This window comes from Tympanuchus pallidicinctus, unplaced genomic scaffold (genome assembly GCF_026119805.1).
Source record: "Tympanuchus pallidicinctus isolate F22 unplaced genomic scaffold, pur_lepc_1.0 scaffold25, whole genome shotgun sequence".
Lineage (NCBI taxonomy): Eukaryota > Metazoa > Chordata > Aves > Galliformes > Phasianidae > Tympanuchus > Tympanuchus pallidicinctus.
This window is the reverse complement of record NW_026294742.1, coordinates 7,132,196-7,150,659: the sequence shown is the minus strand read 5'-3', so window position 1 is coordinate 7,150,659 and position 18,464 is coordinate 7,132,196. Positions and strand designations below refer to the sequence as shown.

Below are 18,464 nucleotides of genomic sequence, written 5' to 3'. Positions count from 1 at the left end.
ACAGATTGATGGATAATAATAATAATAATAATAATGAATATCTTTCTGAAGATGTTCTTGTTAAGAGCCAAACCCTGAGCATTGTTTGGGACCAACCCCAGCAGTGACAACAGTAAGCAGTGCACCACATGGCATCACAATCCCAGAGAACACCTTGTTATCTAAAACCTCTGCAGCCTTTTGGGCTCACAGCTGTTTGTTGCTTATCCTCCTCTGGTTTCTGATCACAGGTAATTCACAGAGACTCTCTTGAGATTCAAACCGATTGGAAAAATAGAAGGACAGAGGTCCCAAAGCACACGAGCACACTGGTAGGGGACAGTTCAACCACAGTGAATCTCAGCTGAGACAAAGTGGGATAATCTCAGCTGTGTTTTGGATAAGTCTGTGCTGGAAGCAGGATTCCCAGCCAGCAGGGTGCCCTATCGGTAGGGCCATCTCAGACTTTCTCCCTAATCCGAGGGGAATTAAGTGAGAGCCCCGAGGACTTGCAGAACTGCTGGCTGAGGGTCCCTAACACTTGCATACCCCGGAGGTGACGGCTTAGATCCAGCACGGAGAGGGGATTAGCAACGCCTTGCCCCACTCACCTGAAAAAAATGCACCTCCGTAGAGGCAAGATTCAAATTGGAGTGATTTCACTGACTGTGAAGGATGCAACCTGTGATTTCTGAAGTCAGCAAAGGTCTCCCCCCGGTTCCACTCAGACTGAGATCAGTGCCACTTCGTGGGCATATTTTTAAGCAGTATATGTGGGGGTCGGACTCGGTGATCTCTCGAGGTCCCTTCCAGCCCCTGCAATTCTGTCATTTCCAAACGATTTGCAGAGGATTTCATTACCCCCTAGCATTTAATTTACCTATTTATCCCCTCTCTTATTCGTGCAAAGAGGTGAAATTGGTGCAATTGTCAGCTGCCTGTTTGCCATCGGGGCAGCCTGTTCCAGCTCCCTGCCAGTTCTTTTCATCAAAACAAATACAAACCCCGTTGTTGTAAACCGGGGTGCAGTTGGGTCCTGCAGCCTCTGAATATAGGCATTCCATCTGTCCCAGCAGCAGATTTGTTCAACTATGTCTGAACCTATCACCGCTTGGGGGAAAAACTGTTCTCCGACTCATGTTAATGTATGAATCTAATTGTATCCTCACGCAGTATGCAGCTTTCATTGCCCATTAGGAACATTAACATCATAAACTGAGTCTTGCTAGATGTATGGTCTTTATACACTGCATAATGTCCACAGATCTCTGCTGGCAGCTAAGAAAACACAAAGGAATAGAGGATATTTTGAAGTTTTGTGGAGGTTTTTCTTTCTCTCTCTCTCTTTGAGATTGAAGTCCAGTGTCTTGGGACCCAGTGACTTTAGATGACCTTCCGTCTCCATAGACTGTACTAAATTTCAGCCCCTGGAGGCTACTCCATACAAAACCTCCTGGCTTTCAAGGGCAGGTGCAAGCAAAGCTTCACTGCGTCACAGATCAAGACCTGTTACTGCCAGAATTAGATTTCACAAATCTCTTTTATTTAATGGGACATCATTAAGGAACAGGACTACACTTGTTGCTGGCGTCTTTAATTAATACAAGTATTAAACCGCTATTAAAATTTCAAAACAACGGCGTTTCCTTCTCAGCATTTATCCTTACTGAAAAACGGAGCTGTGTGTGTGTGTGAATAGACAAGCACACCAAAGCTGCATTAAAGAAATACAGGGATTGCAGTCGCAGCCACTCAGAAAGGAGGAGATGCTGATACTGAGCATCTGTGAGCATTTACCCAAATCTGCACTGCTCCCCTCTTTCCAATTCCTATGGCAATTTTATTATCCCCTGTTATATTTCTGATACGATCCCTATATAAATAGGAGAGCTGATGTGAAGGGAAGGCACAGATTTTTGCTGTCTGTTGAATGGCTTTTTAGTGTTTTTCCCTTAGTTTACCTTCTGCCTTTTCCCTTGCTCAGGATAGATTTACATCCCCCAAAATTGATTTGTTTCTAGGGTTTTGCACATAATGCTCCAAAATCATCAAGTGCCCCAACAATATGAGGGGATGGTGGTATTCCAGCTTTACAGATGGGAAAGAGAGGCATGGGAAAATGAAGCCAATGAATTCCACTAGCCACAGGCTGTCTCATCTGAGATGTGTAGGACTTCTTTGCATACTCCAGCTTGCATAATTCCATATAGCCATGCATCCACCTCCTTTCCCTCTAAGCACTCTATTTACTGCTCTTTTACTTAAGATAGGTAGGAGTTTGGGAGATAAATGGGGGGCAAGGCTGAGCTGTCTCAACGCTCCCATATAACAAGGAGAAGAGGGTGGAAATGCTGCTGATCCATCGCTGTGCCAGGGCTGTGCCAAGGCTGTGCAATGTGCCTCACTCACCCTTTTGCCTCTCTCTGCTCTCCTTGAGTGAGAATAAGACTCATGCCAACCAGTTTTCCCTATGTAGAAGTCTTGGGCAAAGCTGCAAACCCCATATAAGGATGTAGAATCTATTCCTCGCCCTAAATCCCCCATCACCTTATAGCTCCCTATCTGAAAATTGGGAAGGATCGCTCTGAGTATCAGCACTGCTGGAAGCACTGCTCAGCTCCTGTCCGGGGATCCAAGTGGGTCTGTTAGCCCTTCCCTATGAGATTCAGGCAATGGTGAATGTTTTCAGGTGGCCAGGAAGGATTCTGTGTGAGCCAGTGCTGAGCACCTTGGGGTGAACCCTTCCCTTCCAACCTTTCAAACTGAAAAAACTCAAACTTAAGAAACGAAACTCCAGAGGCACTGCTGACATTCAGTAAAAAACGTTAAAAATTTTTATTTACAGGGTAAAGTACAATTATTTTTTTTTTTAAAAAAAAAGAACCCACTTTCATAAGAGGCATAATAATAGAATAAAGCTCTTTATGTACAAAAATACAATTTTCATATGAATGAACATCTTGAATAAATTAAACCGGCCCAATGGCTCAATACCCCGTGTGTGCTCCTGCTCTGAAGCAGGACCGCCTCGCCGGGGGTCAGCATCTATAATGTATGAGGCCTTCGGGTGAGGGTCCCATCGGGCGCGGTGCTGGGACCCCCGGGAGGGGCTGAGCCGCCCCGGGCGCGGGGGGGAGGGGGGGGAACTAAGGGACCGGGGGGGGGTCGGCAGAGCGCTGAGCCCCGTGCTGCGCCCCGGGCCGCATCGGCCCCCTAAGCCTTTTCATCGTATTGTCAGGGCGTTCAAACCAAATTTTCATGCTCGTTTTTCTTCGCCGGAGAGCTACAAATTGTAAAATTGACTTTTCACCTCGTCTGCGGCAGCAAATCTGTCGCTTTTCTTTGCCGGGTTTTCCAAGTCGTATGGAAAACGAGGCGGAGGGGCGAAGGGAAAGGGCACCCCGGAGAGAGGGGTTGGGGGACGGGAGGGGCTGAAAAGTGCAACGGGATACGGAGGGGGGGGGGGGAACGGAGACCCGCACGGGCTCGGCTAGCGGCAGGGAGCGCCCGGGGCGGCGGGGGGCAGCCCGCGGAAGGCTCGCAGGGCGTCCGAAGGGACGTAGCCGCAGTCCTCGGAGGTGGCCGGGCTGCTGGGACCGGAGGCGGAGGCGCAGAGAGAAGGGGCGGCCGGGGAACCGCTGGACAGCCACGAACCGGCGTCGCTGCCGGGGCTGGGGGGCGCGGGGGGCCCGCGGAAGGCGGGAGGAGGAGGGAGGCACTGCTCGGCCAAACGGAGGGTCTCGGAGAGGGCCCAGATGTAGTTGTAAGCGAAGCGCAGGGTTTCGATTTTGGTGAGTTTGGTGTCGTCGGGGAAGGTCGGCAAGACGCTGCGGAGTTCATCCAGCGCGGCGTTGAGGTGATGCATGCGGTTCCGCTCCCGATCGTTGGCTTTCACCCGACGGCTCCGTTTGAGGGTGTGAAGCAAAGCTTCGGTCCGCGCCCGCGCCCGGCCCCGTCTCCTCCGCCGCTCCCGCGGGGCTCCGGGCGGCTCCGAAACGCCGCCGCTGCTCGCCGCCTCCGCGGGCATCCTGCGGGAGAGAAGCCGGAGCCGTCAGTGGGCGGCAGGGGGAGCGGGGAGAAGGTGCTGAGAGGAGTGGGAAAGGGAGGGAAAAAAAATCTCCGCAAGTCACCCCAAGGAGATACGGAGGGAGGGTGGGAGCTCTTGGAGCGGCCGCACCGCCGCGCAGGTGCCTGCGTCCCCCGTACTCACATGGAAAGGCACTCCCGGGGCTGCGGTTAAGCAATAACGGTTTCGAAATAAATAGAGAGAGCGGAGCTCCTCGCTGTAAGGGAAGGCAAAGCGGCCGCGGCTCCGCGAGGAGAAGGGAAAAGAAAAAAAAATGGGAGAGAGAGGGGAAGAAAAAAAAAAAAAAAGGGCTCGCCGGCGAAAGGCGGGGCGGGGGGGGGAGCGGGGGGGGACACGCGACCGCTGTTGTCTTTGAAGTGCTGCGGGCAGCGATCCGCTCGTGTGAGCGGCAGCTTTGGCACACGACGGCGCGGCAGCCCGTACTTATAGCGGCGGGCGGACAATGGCCCCGTGGCCGCCCCGCGGGGCCGCGCCGAGGCGGCAGGTCGGCCCCGTGCGCCGCGCCCTCCGGAGCGTGCCCGCAATTACCGCGGGCAGCCGCGCATCTGCCGCGCACCAACCCCCCCCGCACACTCACACACACACACACACACACACGCATCTCGGGCTTTTGTCCCCCGAGGGCGGCCGGACAAAGCGGGCGGGGGCACGCGGGGGGGTGGTGGGGTCAGCCGTCCGATCTCACCGCTTCCCCCCTCGCCCCCCTCCTCGGGCTCTGGCCCTTCGCCTGTGGAGGTTGGAATCGCGGTGAGAAGGGGTTGGCAAGGAAGGGGTGAGTCGAGCTGCAGGATGAGCTCCGTGAGCTTCGATTGTTACTTTTTCCATCCACATCCCGACTGAGCGCTTCTCGGGGTTTTCCTTGCACCCTGTAGTTTCTCTACACGCCTCTATCAAAGTGAAAATATCCCGCAATTGGAAAGGTGTAACTCACGTTTAACTTCAAGAAATATTCTGAGGAATCATTCAAAGCAGTTCTTTTCCCTCTCCAAATACCTATGGGCACTTTGGCTTTTGCGTGTTTCGCTTTGAAAAGGTTTTTGCAGGTGCTTAGCGAGTTAAAAATTCTCAAGGACACTCATCTTGGAGCCTGATGGTGTTTAAGGTCCCTTCCAACCTAAGCCATTATAAAATTCAGCGTTTGTCGGTGTACAGACAACTCTGACAACTCTTTGTCTACGGATGCAAACAACCAACCGAGAAGAGCCGTGCTGCTCCCATTGAAAACAGCACATAATTGCTGCTAATCCCCACGAAGTGCCCACGGATCCCCACCTCAGACACTGCTGAGAAAGCAGCCAATGCGTTCCCCAGCTCCGACATCTGGCACAGTGCATCCCATGGATCAGCACTGCCCCATCGTCAGCACTCAGGTACTCTGATCCTTGGATGGCTTTCAGTTTCATCACCCACCAATAGTCATTTTTTAGGCTTCTGTGCCCAAACTCAGGCTTATTTAATTTGCCCATATGTAAAATGTAGCTTCCTTCCTTCTCCTGTGATTTTCTCCTTTGGTGAACAGGGAGAACTGACAGCGTAAGTCTTTATCTCAGCATTTTGACTTCACGGCCACCAACAATCTGCTCTGTGCTAAAAGGATCCCTTGCAGAAGTGAGCAATCCGCGAGTCCCTGGGTGATGAATATTAACGAGCCTCAAAACAGAAATAGTTTTCTAGTGTCTGAGCTTGGCGCTTTGTAACGTTTTATGGGTATACAGACCCGAAATGTGCAATATAACAGCAGAGAACCAGGCCTGGCTGTTCTTTGGGAGCCCTCTCCATCACCAGACCTGCAATCAGGCCGATGGTTTTAGGGCCCATGCACACCTAAATGACTCCCTGCTTAGTGCAGGGAGTACTTAGTGTAGCTCCACTTCATTGAGCCACTCATGTCCCACAGTGATGGCTTAGTGGGGTCAGCAGGCAGCAAGCTTCACTGCAAAGCAGGGGAAAGTCAAAGGGGCTCAAAACTAAAGGTTATGGAAACATATGGCCAAAAACTTCAACGTTAGCTAATGTGCACTTTGCACACAGAGATATAAACTCCAGTGCTGCCTGCAACACTTTTATTGTCTTTTGTTTAGGTGTCTTTGAGCAGTCAATAGTTTATTCATTAAAACGTTTATGATTCCCCAGAGTTTCACAGACTTTGGCACAACCCATCACTTGTCTGAGCGTTTTGCAGTGAAAGCGCATTATTCATCAGTCCTTATCCATCATTTGCAGTTTGTCATTTGTTATTCTCTTGTTTTAAAAGTTTGTGCTCCAATCAAGGAGGGGAGAGAGCACCATGTGTCTCCGTGATCAGTCACAGCCATGAATAGCCCGAGCTGCAGTGAATGTTTCACAAACAACCCATAGGCTGAAATTTGTTTGCATAATCTATTCACTGCCTACTTATGAATAACGAATGCATTCACAGAACCAGAATTGTTTCAGGAAGCCTTCGCAAACAGAAAGAAGTGCTAAATATCTCGGATAATTTATTCCCGATGAATAATTCAACCCGTTCTATCGCAGCCAGTCCACTAATTTTGCAGATAAATTATTCAGCCAATGCAGATAATGGCCCCTACACCTTATGTGCCTGCTCCTGGGGACGTCGGCTGCCAAACTTTCCCCAAGTTTTCTGAGGTTGGGGAAGGAAAAATCCCCAAATGAAGCAGGACGTTGGATTTTGCAGACCACGGTGTGTGTTCCCAGCATCTTGCTCATGGCCAGATACTGAGGGTCATTCTTTGACAAGATCTCCTCTGCCTTGACAAGAGGGCAGCTAGTCTCAGACAGGCTTGTCGATGCTGTTAGGTTCATTGTTAGAGCTCCAAGGAAGATAACCAGAAATACATCATCCGTTTGTTTTGGGACACTTTGCTCTTGAAAAGCTTGAAGAGGTATTTTTGAGTGTGGAACTCGCAGAAATAGAGCTGGATCAGAAGTGGAGTGGACCCATCCCCATACACTGCATTCCTCTGGAGATGGATGGCCTCAAGCATGAGGCCCTGGTGCTGGGTGGCATGGGCTGTGTTGGCTCTTGTTTGTGCCTGGACTCCGGAAGGATGGGGAATTTGGGAAGGTGAAGGAAAGGCTCCTGAGTGCAGCAGTACTCAGCTCTGCTCTTCAAATGCAGCATTTCCAGCATGGACATGGCTGGGCAGCCCATGCTTTGGTGCCAGCTGTGCCTGGTGAAGCTGAACAGGTCTCAGTGCCAGAAGTGAGCCTTGCATTCCAGCATGGACTGTGATGGTTAGAGTGGTGTTAGTGCTGCTCCATCCCAAGCAGAGAATTGCCTGGCTCACAGTAAAGCTGCTCCCATGGTTGGAAGATGTCTTTGACACATTAGAGGTTCTTTAAAAAAATTGTTTATTTTAACTTTATTATCATTTGTTTAGGTTTAGGAGGCCCATAGATGCAATAACTCACCAAACTAAGTGCTGTTACATCAGCACGTAAGGGCTTAAACTGATGTTGAGAGGAGCATCAAAGCAGCATATCAACCAGGAAAACACTGCTTTTGTGCTTATTTGAGAGTGCGACCGGAGCAAGAAGTCAGAGCTGCCTACAGAAGGTGCTCAATGTGAATTTGGGGGCACAACATGGCTGGTGGCTGAACCATCACCTTGGGAGCACAAATCTTAACTTGCAGGAGCCAGGAGAAGGTCGCACTGCCTCTCACCTGCAATGTCTGCACTGCAAGCCCAATGCTGGAGAGATACACCCCCAGTGTAGGAGAGATAGCCACCCAACACTGGAGAGATTTCTGCCCAGTGTTGAAGAGATACTCACCCAATAGCTGCAGAGATACTGGCTCAGTGTTGGAGATAAACCCACCCGATAGTCGGAGCTCACAGCCTGCAGGGAGGCAGTGGTTACCCCTCCAGCTCTCCCAGGTGGGATCCTGCAGCTCTTTAGGAAGGACCTGGCCCACCCCTTACCCACCCATAGCAGCCCAGGGGCTCAGGATGTGTGCTGAGAGCATGGCTGGGTGCTGGGTTCTGCTCTGGAACGGTGCACAAGGGGCTCAGTCCCTTCTGGAATCTGTGTGAAAATAATGGGGATGTTTTATTTTCAGGTTTTAAACATGTGATACGACTTTTTCTTTCTTCCTTTTTCTTTTCTTTTCTTTCTTTTTTTTTTTTTTGAAGGTGGGGGGAGTAGGTAAGCGATTGTTCCCTGCGAGCACAAATGTATTTTGTTTGTTGTAATTAAAATGTTTTAATGAGACAACCATAAAATCAACCATTAATTATTTTTTTTTCAAACACTTCTGCTTCCTTTTGAGCTAGGTCTATTTAGAAATAGTTTAGAGAGTAGCCTGCAGTTTTATTCTTTCTTCGGTATTATACACAGGAGTGGAGAAGTCATTTATAAATAATTACACAATGTTTTGGGTCTTTGGGTTTGTATAATATATCAAAGCGATTAGTACACGCATTGTTCCATTGTAAATGGTTTTTTTCCCTTCCTTTCAGTTTCACTTGCCTTGTCTTCTATCTAAACCTTTTTCGTGAAATCCTTTGTCTTCCTCATTCTTTTAGCTTGTTACAGTGCAGGGACATTCTTCTTATTCAAACACTCACAGCATGAGCAAAGAAAGCTACTTCTGTCGCATCTTAAGTTTTACCATAACTTTCTGGCATTTTCTTTTCTTCTAATTTTCCCAGACTACCGATAGGGTAATGAAGAATTATAACATACATCAATTATTGGTGCTCGCGGGGTATTATGCTCCTGAATTCAAGGGGAGATAAAGAAAAAAAAAAAAAAAGAAAGAAAGAAAGAAAGAAAAAAAGCGTCACTTTCTGTGGTTTTGAGGCACATGGGAGAGGACCATGCACGGATTATTTATAACATCGTTCCGAGCATCAATTATGTTCGACTCCTGCAGCCACTTCCTTGTCCCACTGGTTTTACTGCCAGAAGGAATCATTTTTGTGTGTGGTAGCTGCAGCGTTTAACTTGTTTCTTTTATGAGGAGCCCAAACAATGCACCTTCAGCCAAACAATCCATCTCCCCAAATAATAGCCCCAACGTCCGTCAAGTCGCTCGGCGCTGGGAAATAGACTCTCAACCTTAAAGGGAGATAGGAATAAAGCTTGGGGCTGGAGGGGCACTGTGGTGATGCCATCCCTGCTGTCCTCATGGGCACCCCAAGAGCTGGGCAGCACCCAGAACGTCCCCAAGGCTCCCACAGCCCAATCTGGGCCATGTACCGAAGCAGCCCCGCCACTGGGTCGCACTGCTGGTCGCGCTCCTCCAGCTCTTCCCAGCCTCCCCGTCTGCTGGGAGAAACGCGATTAGGATGTCACCTCCAAGAAATGAACCCTTTTCCCCCACAGTATTGTGTGAGAAGTCTTTCTTCTCTCTCTCTCTCTTTTTTTTTCTCTTCTATCCACCTTCTCCCGCCCACAGTTCCCCCTTCTGTTGATTTGTGTTTTGTCGATTGGAGCCTGAACATTTATCCGAAAAGAGAGGGATGAAATTCATTGACTGCAGTGCAAATGTGCAAAGCAGAAAGTTACGTGCAGTTTCCTTTTATAACTTTCATATCATTTCATTCTGTTCAGGAGCAGCTTTTCTTTATATCCTTTTTCCTTTTCCTTTCCCCCTTCTCTTTCCTATCCTTCCTTCCTTCCTTCCTTCCTTCCTTCCTTCCTTCCTTCCTTCCTTCCTTCCTTCCTTCCTTCCTTCCTTCCTTCCTTCCTTCCTTCCTTCCTTCCTTCCTTCCTTCCTTCCTTCCTGCCTTCCTTCCTGCCTTCCTTCCTATTTCTTTCCTCCTCTCCTCTCCTCTCCTCTCCCCTTTCCTATTACATCAAAGATACTGGTGAAGACCTCAAGCAATATAACAATTTTTATATATAACAATATAACAAGCAATAATTTGATGTACGAACACTTGAGCTCTTGGGGGTGTTTCAGGCCCCCCAGTTCTGGGCTGGGTTTGCAGGGCTGGCAGGGAGCTCTGGGACCACCAGCAGCCACGGGTCCGTGCTGCCCGCTGTGGGGCTGGGGATTTGCTGCCATTTGCATAGCAGGTGTTGGGTTCTGGGTCTTTCTTCCTTAAGGGAATTTTAATACGGGATAAATTACCCGGAATTAGGAGAAGGCAGGCGACAAGAAAAGCACTCGTGGGGTCATGGCAGGAGAAACAGAGAGAATGGCTGAAAGAAAAGGAGAAAACCCCAAAGCTGAGGATTTGGGATGGGGGGGGGGGGGGAGGGAGATGAGGCAGCTCTCATCCACTTCACCTGGAACTCAGGTTTGAATCTGGGATGTAACAGTTGCAGAGACAGTGGGACGATTGCTGGCCAGAGGATCTTCGGGTCGGAAGGTCTGGTGAGGGGCTTTAAGATGTTAATCCCTGGTATAATCCCTTCCCTGGCATTGTCTGTACAAGGGCTGCACTCGCCAAAGCATTGCCTGCTTCCTCCCAGGGCCAGGCTGGGGAGCAGCCCCATGCGTGTGCATCCACACACAGGCACGTGAGTGAACATGTGTACACTACACTCAAAGAATGCCTTATTGCTTATAAAAATAAATACAATTAATTCATCCTAGCCAAAAGCAAATGTTAAATAACCTGTAGGGCTGCTCTGCTTTCTGGAATTTGAAGAAGTGCTTTGCACTGACTTAAATGGCCTGTGGCTACCCATTTAACTGGATTGCTTTGCAGTCCATTACCTTAGCACTAGATATGCTGTGTATCTTTTTATGTCCCCATTCTTCAGGGACAAAAATACAGTTTTAACCATCCTCAGCTCTTGCTTGAATCCTCCCACTGTCAGGGTGAGGAGCTGCAGAGAGCTGGGGGGGCTCAGTGCTGCTCTCCATCACTGAAAGCTGGATTTCTTTCACTAATAACAACTCCAGGTATATATTAAAATAAAATAATAATAAAAAAATCCCAGAACAAAACAAACAAAAAAACCCCCTTCATGTTTAATTACAACAGTGAGGAGTTAGAAAGATGGTGTAGGAATATGGTCAAGGGAAAGGAAATGTCTCAGGTGAGTTTTTCTTCCAGGGGCTGCATGCACTTGCACAGCCCTTGGCTAATGAGGGGAGACGAGCTTGGCTGATGTATTTCCGTTGAGCCTCTGCTGCAGGGATGCTGTGTTTTTTCACAATGAAAGTGTGTATTAAATTGCAATAAATTCTATGCTCACAGAAAATTGCAAAATAAGTACAATTACTAATTGTTAAGTGAATGTACTTCTGGAGACTGTAGACTTCCCTCGGTTTTAACCCTCTTGGATGTAAGCCCGCAGGACTGATTCTTCTTTCAGAGCAGATTTAATGCACTGCTGGACTTGATCTTATTTCCACTTATTCTGCTGGGAATTAGAGATAATTTCTTCGGAGTCAGTGCAGCCAAACTCCTCCAAAGCAGCTGTCAGAACTAGGAAAGGCTCTGAACCTCTCACCCTGCTGTGCAAACCGAGGAAGGGAGCCAGACTGCAAGATCGCAGGGAAACATAATTCACAAGATCACTTTATTTATGTACTTATTTGTTACTTGTAGTAGGGCTTTAAACATGTATGCAAACGGGTCCCATTCCAGAGAGGTGTTTTTAGTTAAAAATAAGTAAATAAGTGATGTGTGATTTTTTTAAAAAAATGCATTTAATGTTATTTATCCTTGTTAACCTGCTATCTATCTATCTATCTATCTATCTATCTACCAACCCAACCCAACCCAACCCAACCCAACCCAACCCAACCCAACCGCACGTGTTGCACACCCGGTGCTGAGAGTTCAGCTCTTAATTTATGCACACCCCCCCCCCCCCCCCCACAACCTCCCCTAGAAAAGGGGCAGAGCCCGACCTTCCCCATTTGTAAGGGCCAGAAACAGCCACACGGTGTCAGTCTCTACTCAGCAGCCGCTCCTCGAGCAGCCGTGCTCTGCGCGCCGTGGATCTGGCGAAAGCCCCGCTGTTTCAGGTAAGTGTGGAAAATCCTTTAAGTTTTTTTTCGAAATGCGAGAAGTTGAAGGTTTTATGACTGCTGATAATTTATGAGCGTTTTAAAATTTTCCCTTTGATATCTACTGTGTGGTTCAGCCAAGTTCTTGTTGTTGCTTGCAGTGAATTGTTGCATGTAATGAATTCTACAAACAATTATCCAAAAGAAAAAAAAAAAAAGATAAGGTGGAAGGCAGATGGGAAGAAAAAAAAAAGCATCATCAGCTGTACATCTTATTTATGAGTGATGAGTCACTGCAGCAAGTTGCTACAGGGCTCAAGGTCCTGTCCAGCCCCTGGGGCTGTACACCCAGCTCTTCTCTCCTGTAGACTGTAATGCTGTAATTGCCTTTAAAGCAGAGCAGTTAGCATTTGGTCAGCTCTTTGGGTCCTCGTGATACAGGCTGATGCCTCTGGTAAAACAGGACAAATGTTTTCCTATGGGAAAGCAACAGCTTTCAATTTGTGTTTCAACTCTGTGCCCCTGAGCTTGCTCTCTAGCTCTGATTGTCGGTTTGTATAAAAGTAATCAAGGCTTTAAGCAGTGAGCCTTTTTGGCAGGTGTGGTTGTGCCCAGGTGCCATTAGGACTGGGAGGAGCTTTTGGGTTGGGACTGGGGCATCACATCAGCACATGGTCCATATAAAACACTGGAGGACAGATATTGTCACTCTCATCACTACTGATGCTCATTCTGTGTTTTCCTCTCTGTACATCCTATTCTCGTTCCCCTTATTTAAGAGGCTAGAAGTTTCACAGGCATGATAAATCCAGTGAGCCTTTATCTTCAAAATTCTTGTCCCAGGTGCCTTTGATTCACAGGTGATCCTGATAATCTCCTGCTCTCCATTAACTCTGCAGAGCCTGGGCAGAAGGGAAATCAGTCTGCTATGGGCTGGTGGCATTGCTTGAGGCCAGGTGTCACCACGTGGTGCTGATTACTGTAGTGAAGAGCTTCATTTCCCTGGCAGACTTTTTCTGCTCCTGTGTAGAAAAAAGGAGAGGGAACACTCATAGGTTGAATATTGGAGAGGCAACGTTTGGCCAACTGGTTCCTGCTGGGGAGAAGGTGGTGCCTCAGTTGGAGTTACTGGGTCAAGGAGCTCCAGGTGGGATTAGTTTTCCTAATGTATTTGCAGTGGTGTTAAGTCTTCAGGACTTAAAGAGGAAGCTGAAGTAAACCCCATGAAAAAATGTAAATGGTGTCATGATGGAGGTAATGGAAATGAATGGGCAGTAAGGAGGCAAAATTCCTGGGGAACAAAGACAAAAAAACTTCTGGGATTAGAAGTGAGCTCAAAATTGCCAAAGTCTTTTTTTTATTATTATTTTTTTAAGCCTATGTAGCATTTATTTTCCCTTTTAAGCTGCTTTTTCTGGGAGTCCTTGAGTGTTCAGCTGCAGCACACAGTGCCTGGTAACCCAACAGAGCTGCAATTGGTGGCTCTGCACAGAACCCTGCTTTGCCTTGCAGGTCTCTAACCATGGAATGATGCAGGGATCAGTTGCTTCGGGATCCTTAATTACACACAACAAAGAAAGGCAATTAGAGCTGTTTTGCTTCTGTCATCCAGCAAATCTTGCAAGCCTCCAAACCCTTTTTTTGCTCCAAGATTTACAATGGGAATAAATCATAATTAATTCCTGTAATTATTAGCCTTGAGCAAATGCCAGAAGTTTTCCTTTCTCTTTTTTTTTTCTTTTCCTTTGGGAGGGGAGAAGAGGATCTGAAGCTCCTCCAGAAGGACCTTGCCAACACTTTTTGTTCAGTGGGAAGTAAAACAGAAGCCCAGATGTGATGACTGCTCAGGCCTTGGCTGCCTGTCCCCCTGTGTCACATCATGTCATCCCTCCCCCAAGGCCTCACATGCCTACTTGGAGCAGCTCCTGTTGGGCTGGGTGCCCTCTGCCCAAAGAGCTGATAATGTAAACAGGCAAAAGATGAGAGAAAAATCAAAGGGGAGATGAGTGCTTTGCAGAGGTTGGCAAAAGGATCAGAAATGCAACATGTTGCTTATGCTTCATAAGATAAATGATAGTGCATGTAGCACGTCTGGAAAGCATTCCCTCCAGGGATCTTGGCTTTCTTTTGATGTTTGGATGATGATCTGCTTATACCCAGCAAGAGAGAGCAAGTCATCTTCTTGAGGCATTCAGGATGATAGTGTGCATGTGTGATCTTTAACTTTGTGTCCCTGTTAGGAAGTCCAGCAGTCAGGACTAAGGATACGAACCAAGCATGATACCTGGAGAACATCAGCTGGGCTGGGACTGGGGCTGGCTGGGAGTCAGCAGCAGGAGGGTGAGGCTGGCATGTGGCCGTGTGGGGCAGAGACCCCTTGTGATGAAGGTTTGGGGTGCCCTCAGTGCCCTGTGAGGTGGGATGGATGTGGCTCTGCAGGCATGGTGGCAGCCATGTGTCCTCTTGGCCACTGTGCCCTGAGCGTGCACATCCTGAGTTTGCAGGCTAACAACTGTATGTAAGTGTCCTTGGAGCAGTGTTCCCCAAATCCACCACACAGCAGAACAGCTGTGTTTTCTGTGCTTTAGGGGCTTCCCGTGCTCGGGTAAGGAAATGCAAGTTTATTTTTGCAGAGCATTCCCATCAGCAGCGGTGCAATGAGCTGATTTATCCTGCATGCAGCCCTGGGGCTTTGGAGGTATCCCAGGGCTGTCTGAGAGGATTTCAGTTGCCGCTAGATGTCCTTTCAGCCCTGCTTTCCTCCAGCACGGGAACTGGAACTGTTGGCTCAGGACAGAAAGTGGTGAACCCGGGCTGCTGGTCACCCCCTCCCTCCCCCGCCCCCCGAATTCTGTCCTGATTTGTCTCGTGTCCTGCAGGCTAACAGGGGTGAGAATCCAAAAATCAACGTAGGGTTTTGTGCTGGATGTTAAACGTTTTGGTGCTTCTCGTGAATTGAGAGCTGCTGTGGCACTGCTGTCTGGGCAGGGTGCTTAGGCATGGTTGGGTGTCACTAATTGGGATGTTGGGCAAGGGGGCTACCATAGGGGAGAAATAAAATCATCAAGGTTGGAAGAGACTATTAGAGAAGAATCCAGCTGTCAGTACATCACCACTGTGTCTACTAAACTATGTTCTGGTTACAGGGATATCTGGTGCACCTTTTCTGGGCAAACTGAGCACCTTCCAGGGCCACTCAGCTCTCAGCATTCTGGGGTTGGAAGGAACTGGTGAATAACAGTGTTTGACAGAGCAGGCAAGGGCAGTGAAAGCTGCAGAGAGATCCTCAGAAATAGATACAATTCCATTTGTGTTCACACACCTCCGACAGATGGGAGCAAACAGAATGAGCAGAAATCCCAGCGTGAGTGCTTCAATGGAAATGTTACAGAGTGCTGAAACTGGAAGCCATTCTGAAATGAAGTCAGTGTGGCTGAGACTTGTGAAATAGGCTGCCCAACCCCCTGGATCCAGAACCCAAACTTAGCCACAAACATTCAGCCTCTTGCCAGAGGTGCTGAGCGAATTGCAGTCGGTGAAGTCTTTGGGTGCTGTGCACATCTGGGTCTGATGCTTCATTTTTCAAAGCTGACTTTAGAAGGAAGAGGGGGGGGGAAAGCAGGAAGTGTGACTGGTGTTTCTTTAGATTTGATGGGGAGCGTGCTCTGGAAGTGCCTGGGCTCATAGCAGAGCCTGCTGAATCATGCTGGATTGCAGAGGCTGCTCAGCATGTCAAGGCACAGTGACCCTGGACAGGGTGCTGGTTTTATCCTCGATTGCTCCTGTTTCTGCCAATGTGGGTCATGTGGGCCAAGCCTGATGTTTAATTGATTTAGGAGCTCAGGGACATGGCAGTAGTGGGACTGTGGTGTCCCACACACAACATCCAACTGCTGCTGCTTAATAAACTTTTTGTCCATTGCTGGCCTGGACTGTATATGAGCAAGTGAAAGGCAAGTGGTGAAAGGATCTGTATAATATTACTAATCCCATGCAGTGTGCTTGCTGAAGAGGTCCCCCCACACTGTGTCAGCTCACTGCAGCTGCTGGCTTCAGGCTTGTGCTTTTTTTTTTATTTATTTAAATAAAAGCTGGTAAAACTGCTCTTGAACAGGTGATACCCATGGCAGAGGGCAGGGAGAGGTGGGGATGCTGGAGAGGTCCTTATCCCTGTGCTGGGGCCTCACTTTCAGTCCCGAAGGAGAAATGTGTGGTTTCTAAACAGGGGAAGGGGAGTGGAGTTGGCTCCTCCTTGCAACCTGCTGGGAAAAGAAGCATAGACCTTGAGGTTGCTGCCAAATCTAGGTGGGGAGATGCATGCATGTACATATTGACCATTGTAGCATAGATGCCTTAGTCTGAAGAGACCCAGTGGGCATTTCCAGTGTGCACACCTGGTTTCTTTGTGTGTCTGGCTTTTCCCAGTGGCTTTGGTCTGGCAGATGAACCCAGGGCTAAGGTTTGCTTGTGCAGACCATCCTGTGAATGTGAATCACTGTGCTGCATTTTGAGCAAGCAGAGCTGTGCGTGGTGTTTCCAATGGTGCCAACCACTCCTTGTGCAACAGCAGCGATGATTTTCCAGGAAGATTCATTGCCTGGTGGCTGTTAAATCGGTGTGAAGTGTTTCTTGAAGTCTGTCGATGTGTTGAAATGGAGCCTCCTCAAGGCGGAATGGCTGCCTTCACTAAAATGGGAGCTGGGAAATGGCTGGCACAGCCCTGGGTCTGGGTTTGCCCTCAGTGTAAGAGCTCATCCTGAAGCGCTGCCTTGTGGTTGCTGTCCCTGGAGGCTTTATTCTTATTTCTCAAGCACCCTGGGGTTTTCCCCAAGCATTTTACTAGGAAGGTGCTGTTGCATCCTTGTGCAAGATAGAGATGTCAACATTCCTTTCTCTGTCTCTGCAAGGAATATTAGCACAGTAAATAAACATGTGAGCTTTATTTGCTGTCTGAACTGGAGAAACCCCTCCAGCTGAGGCCAGGCATTGCCTGGATATGACACGGTTTGCTGGGCTCAGGCAGTGTGCATAATGCTCTAGGAGCTGGGGCTGCTCAGAGCAGGGCTGGCTTTAACACATGTAGAACCTCTGTGTTCTCCTGTTCTGCCTGCTGCTTTTCTTTCCAGATCCTCAGGGTTTGAGAATATCACTGTGTTGTGCATTGAGCCCCATGAGGGGTGGGAGATGTGTTGGGTACAAGGTCTGTCCCTTTGGGTAAGGGCTGAACCTGCAAGGAGAGAACAGGAGGAGGCTCATAGCCCTTTGGTTACAGCCTTCCCCCATCTAGCTGAGGCATTTTTTAGCTGTATTGTATTCTTTTATATACACCCAGGGTGGCTGATTTATATTGATTTAACATAACTCTACCATAAGCAGGTGGCACAGCCATTCTTTGTGTAGTGGGATTTCTCAGTATTTAGGTAAACTCCAAATCCTAAAACGAAAAAGGGAATTAAGCAGCAGCAGAACAACTCTCCTAACCCTGCTGTTGTTGAGTTGCCCTGATTCTATATCAGCCTCTGATTTAATGCTTTTCCCTCAGCAAAATTGCCTACTGAAATAAGTGATTGGAAATGGTTGGTGTTCCTGAAGGAAACCTGGGAGCAATGGTCAGATTTTTTTTTAAATATATTTTTATTACTTTTTCCCATTTGTCTTAGAAAGAAATATGAAATCTGCATGCAACCTTCTAAGTATTTCAAACACTTAAATAGCATATGATAATTTAGCAGTACAGTACATTATACAGAAAGATAGTATAGGGAGACTTCCTATAGTATATTTACAAATGAAAAGGTAGTTTTGTTATTTCATTAAAAAGAGGAATGCTTTGCTTAACATTGAAGTATTACATTCAAAATAATGAATATGTTGTATTGTGACTAAAACATAGGTATTTATATGTTTGCCCTACCATATTTTTCATAAAAAGGTGCCTTTTAAAGGCTTTTTTTGCTACAAATCTAGGAAATCATACACAATAGTCTTGAAGCTGAAAATGTCTGAGTACTGAAGCCACAAACCTTGTGTGAGAGCTTCAGGTGGAGGAGGAAAAGAAATTAAACAAGTCCTTAGTAACAAAAAAAGACCTAGAAATGCTCTCTAGAGTAGGGAAATGAGATGGGAGGGTGGTGCACTTCACCTTGCAGCAAGACCCCAGGTCTGTTAAGGAAGAGGTACACGAGTGGTGCTTGCACTCCTTTGCTGATGAGCCAAGGGACCTCGCTTCTGCACCACAGCCACCACGTGTTGGTGGCACCTCACCCAGCTCCTGTTCTGTCCCAGCACTGCCTCGTTGGGGGCTGCCAACATGACCAACAGCCCCGAGGCTTCCCCACTGCCAAGGGGTGAGGGACGCAGCTGGAGAGTACCTTGCAAACATTGTCTAATGAGCTTATAAAGCTCAATTGCGATCATAGTGAAGTATGAATGAATAACAATTAAAAAAGAAAAAGGCAGGAAACAACAAAACCAAAC

General features: G+C 48.0%; 1 protein-coding gene and 1 long non-coding RNA gene across 2 annotated transcripts in view; one reads left to right on the top strand and one right to left on the bottom strand.

Annotated features, from left to right (window-relative positions):
* Positions 1–3,469: 3,469 nt before the first annotated feature.
* Positions 3,470–4,288, bottom strand: NEUROG1 (neurogenin 1). Its single transcript, XM_052689330.1, has 2 exons — positions 4,190–4,288; positions 3,470–4,007 (listed from the first exon to the last, which is right to left on the bottom strand). Coding segments are annotated over exons 1-2 (540 nt in total). The 5' UTR covers positions 4,192–4,288.
* A 7,629-nt stretch (positions 4,289–11,917) lies between these two features.
* The window catches only part of LOC128083785 (uncharacterized), a 57,050-nt gene continuing 50,503 nt past the window's right edge, over positions 11,918–18,464 (top strand). Inside the window, exon 1 of the long non-coding RNA XR_008208190.1 lies at positions 11,918–12,009. This is a non-coding gene — a long non-coding RNA (uncharacterized LOC128083785). The remainder of the gene's footprint in view (positions 12,010–18,464) is intronic.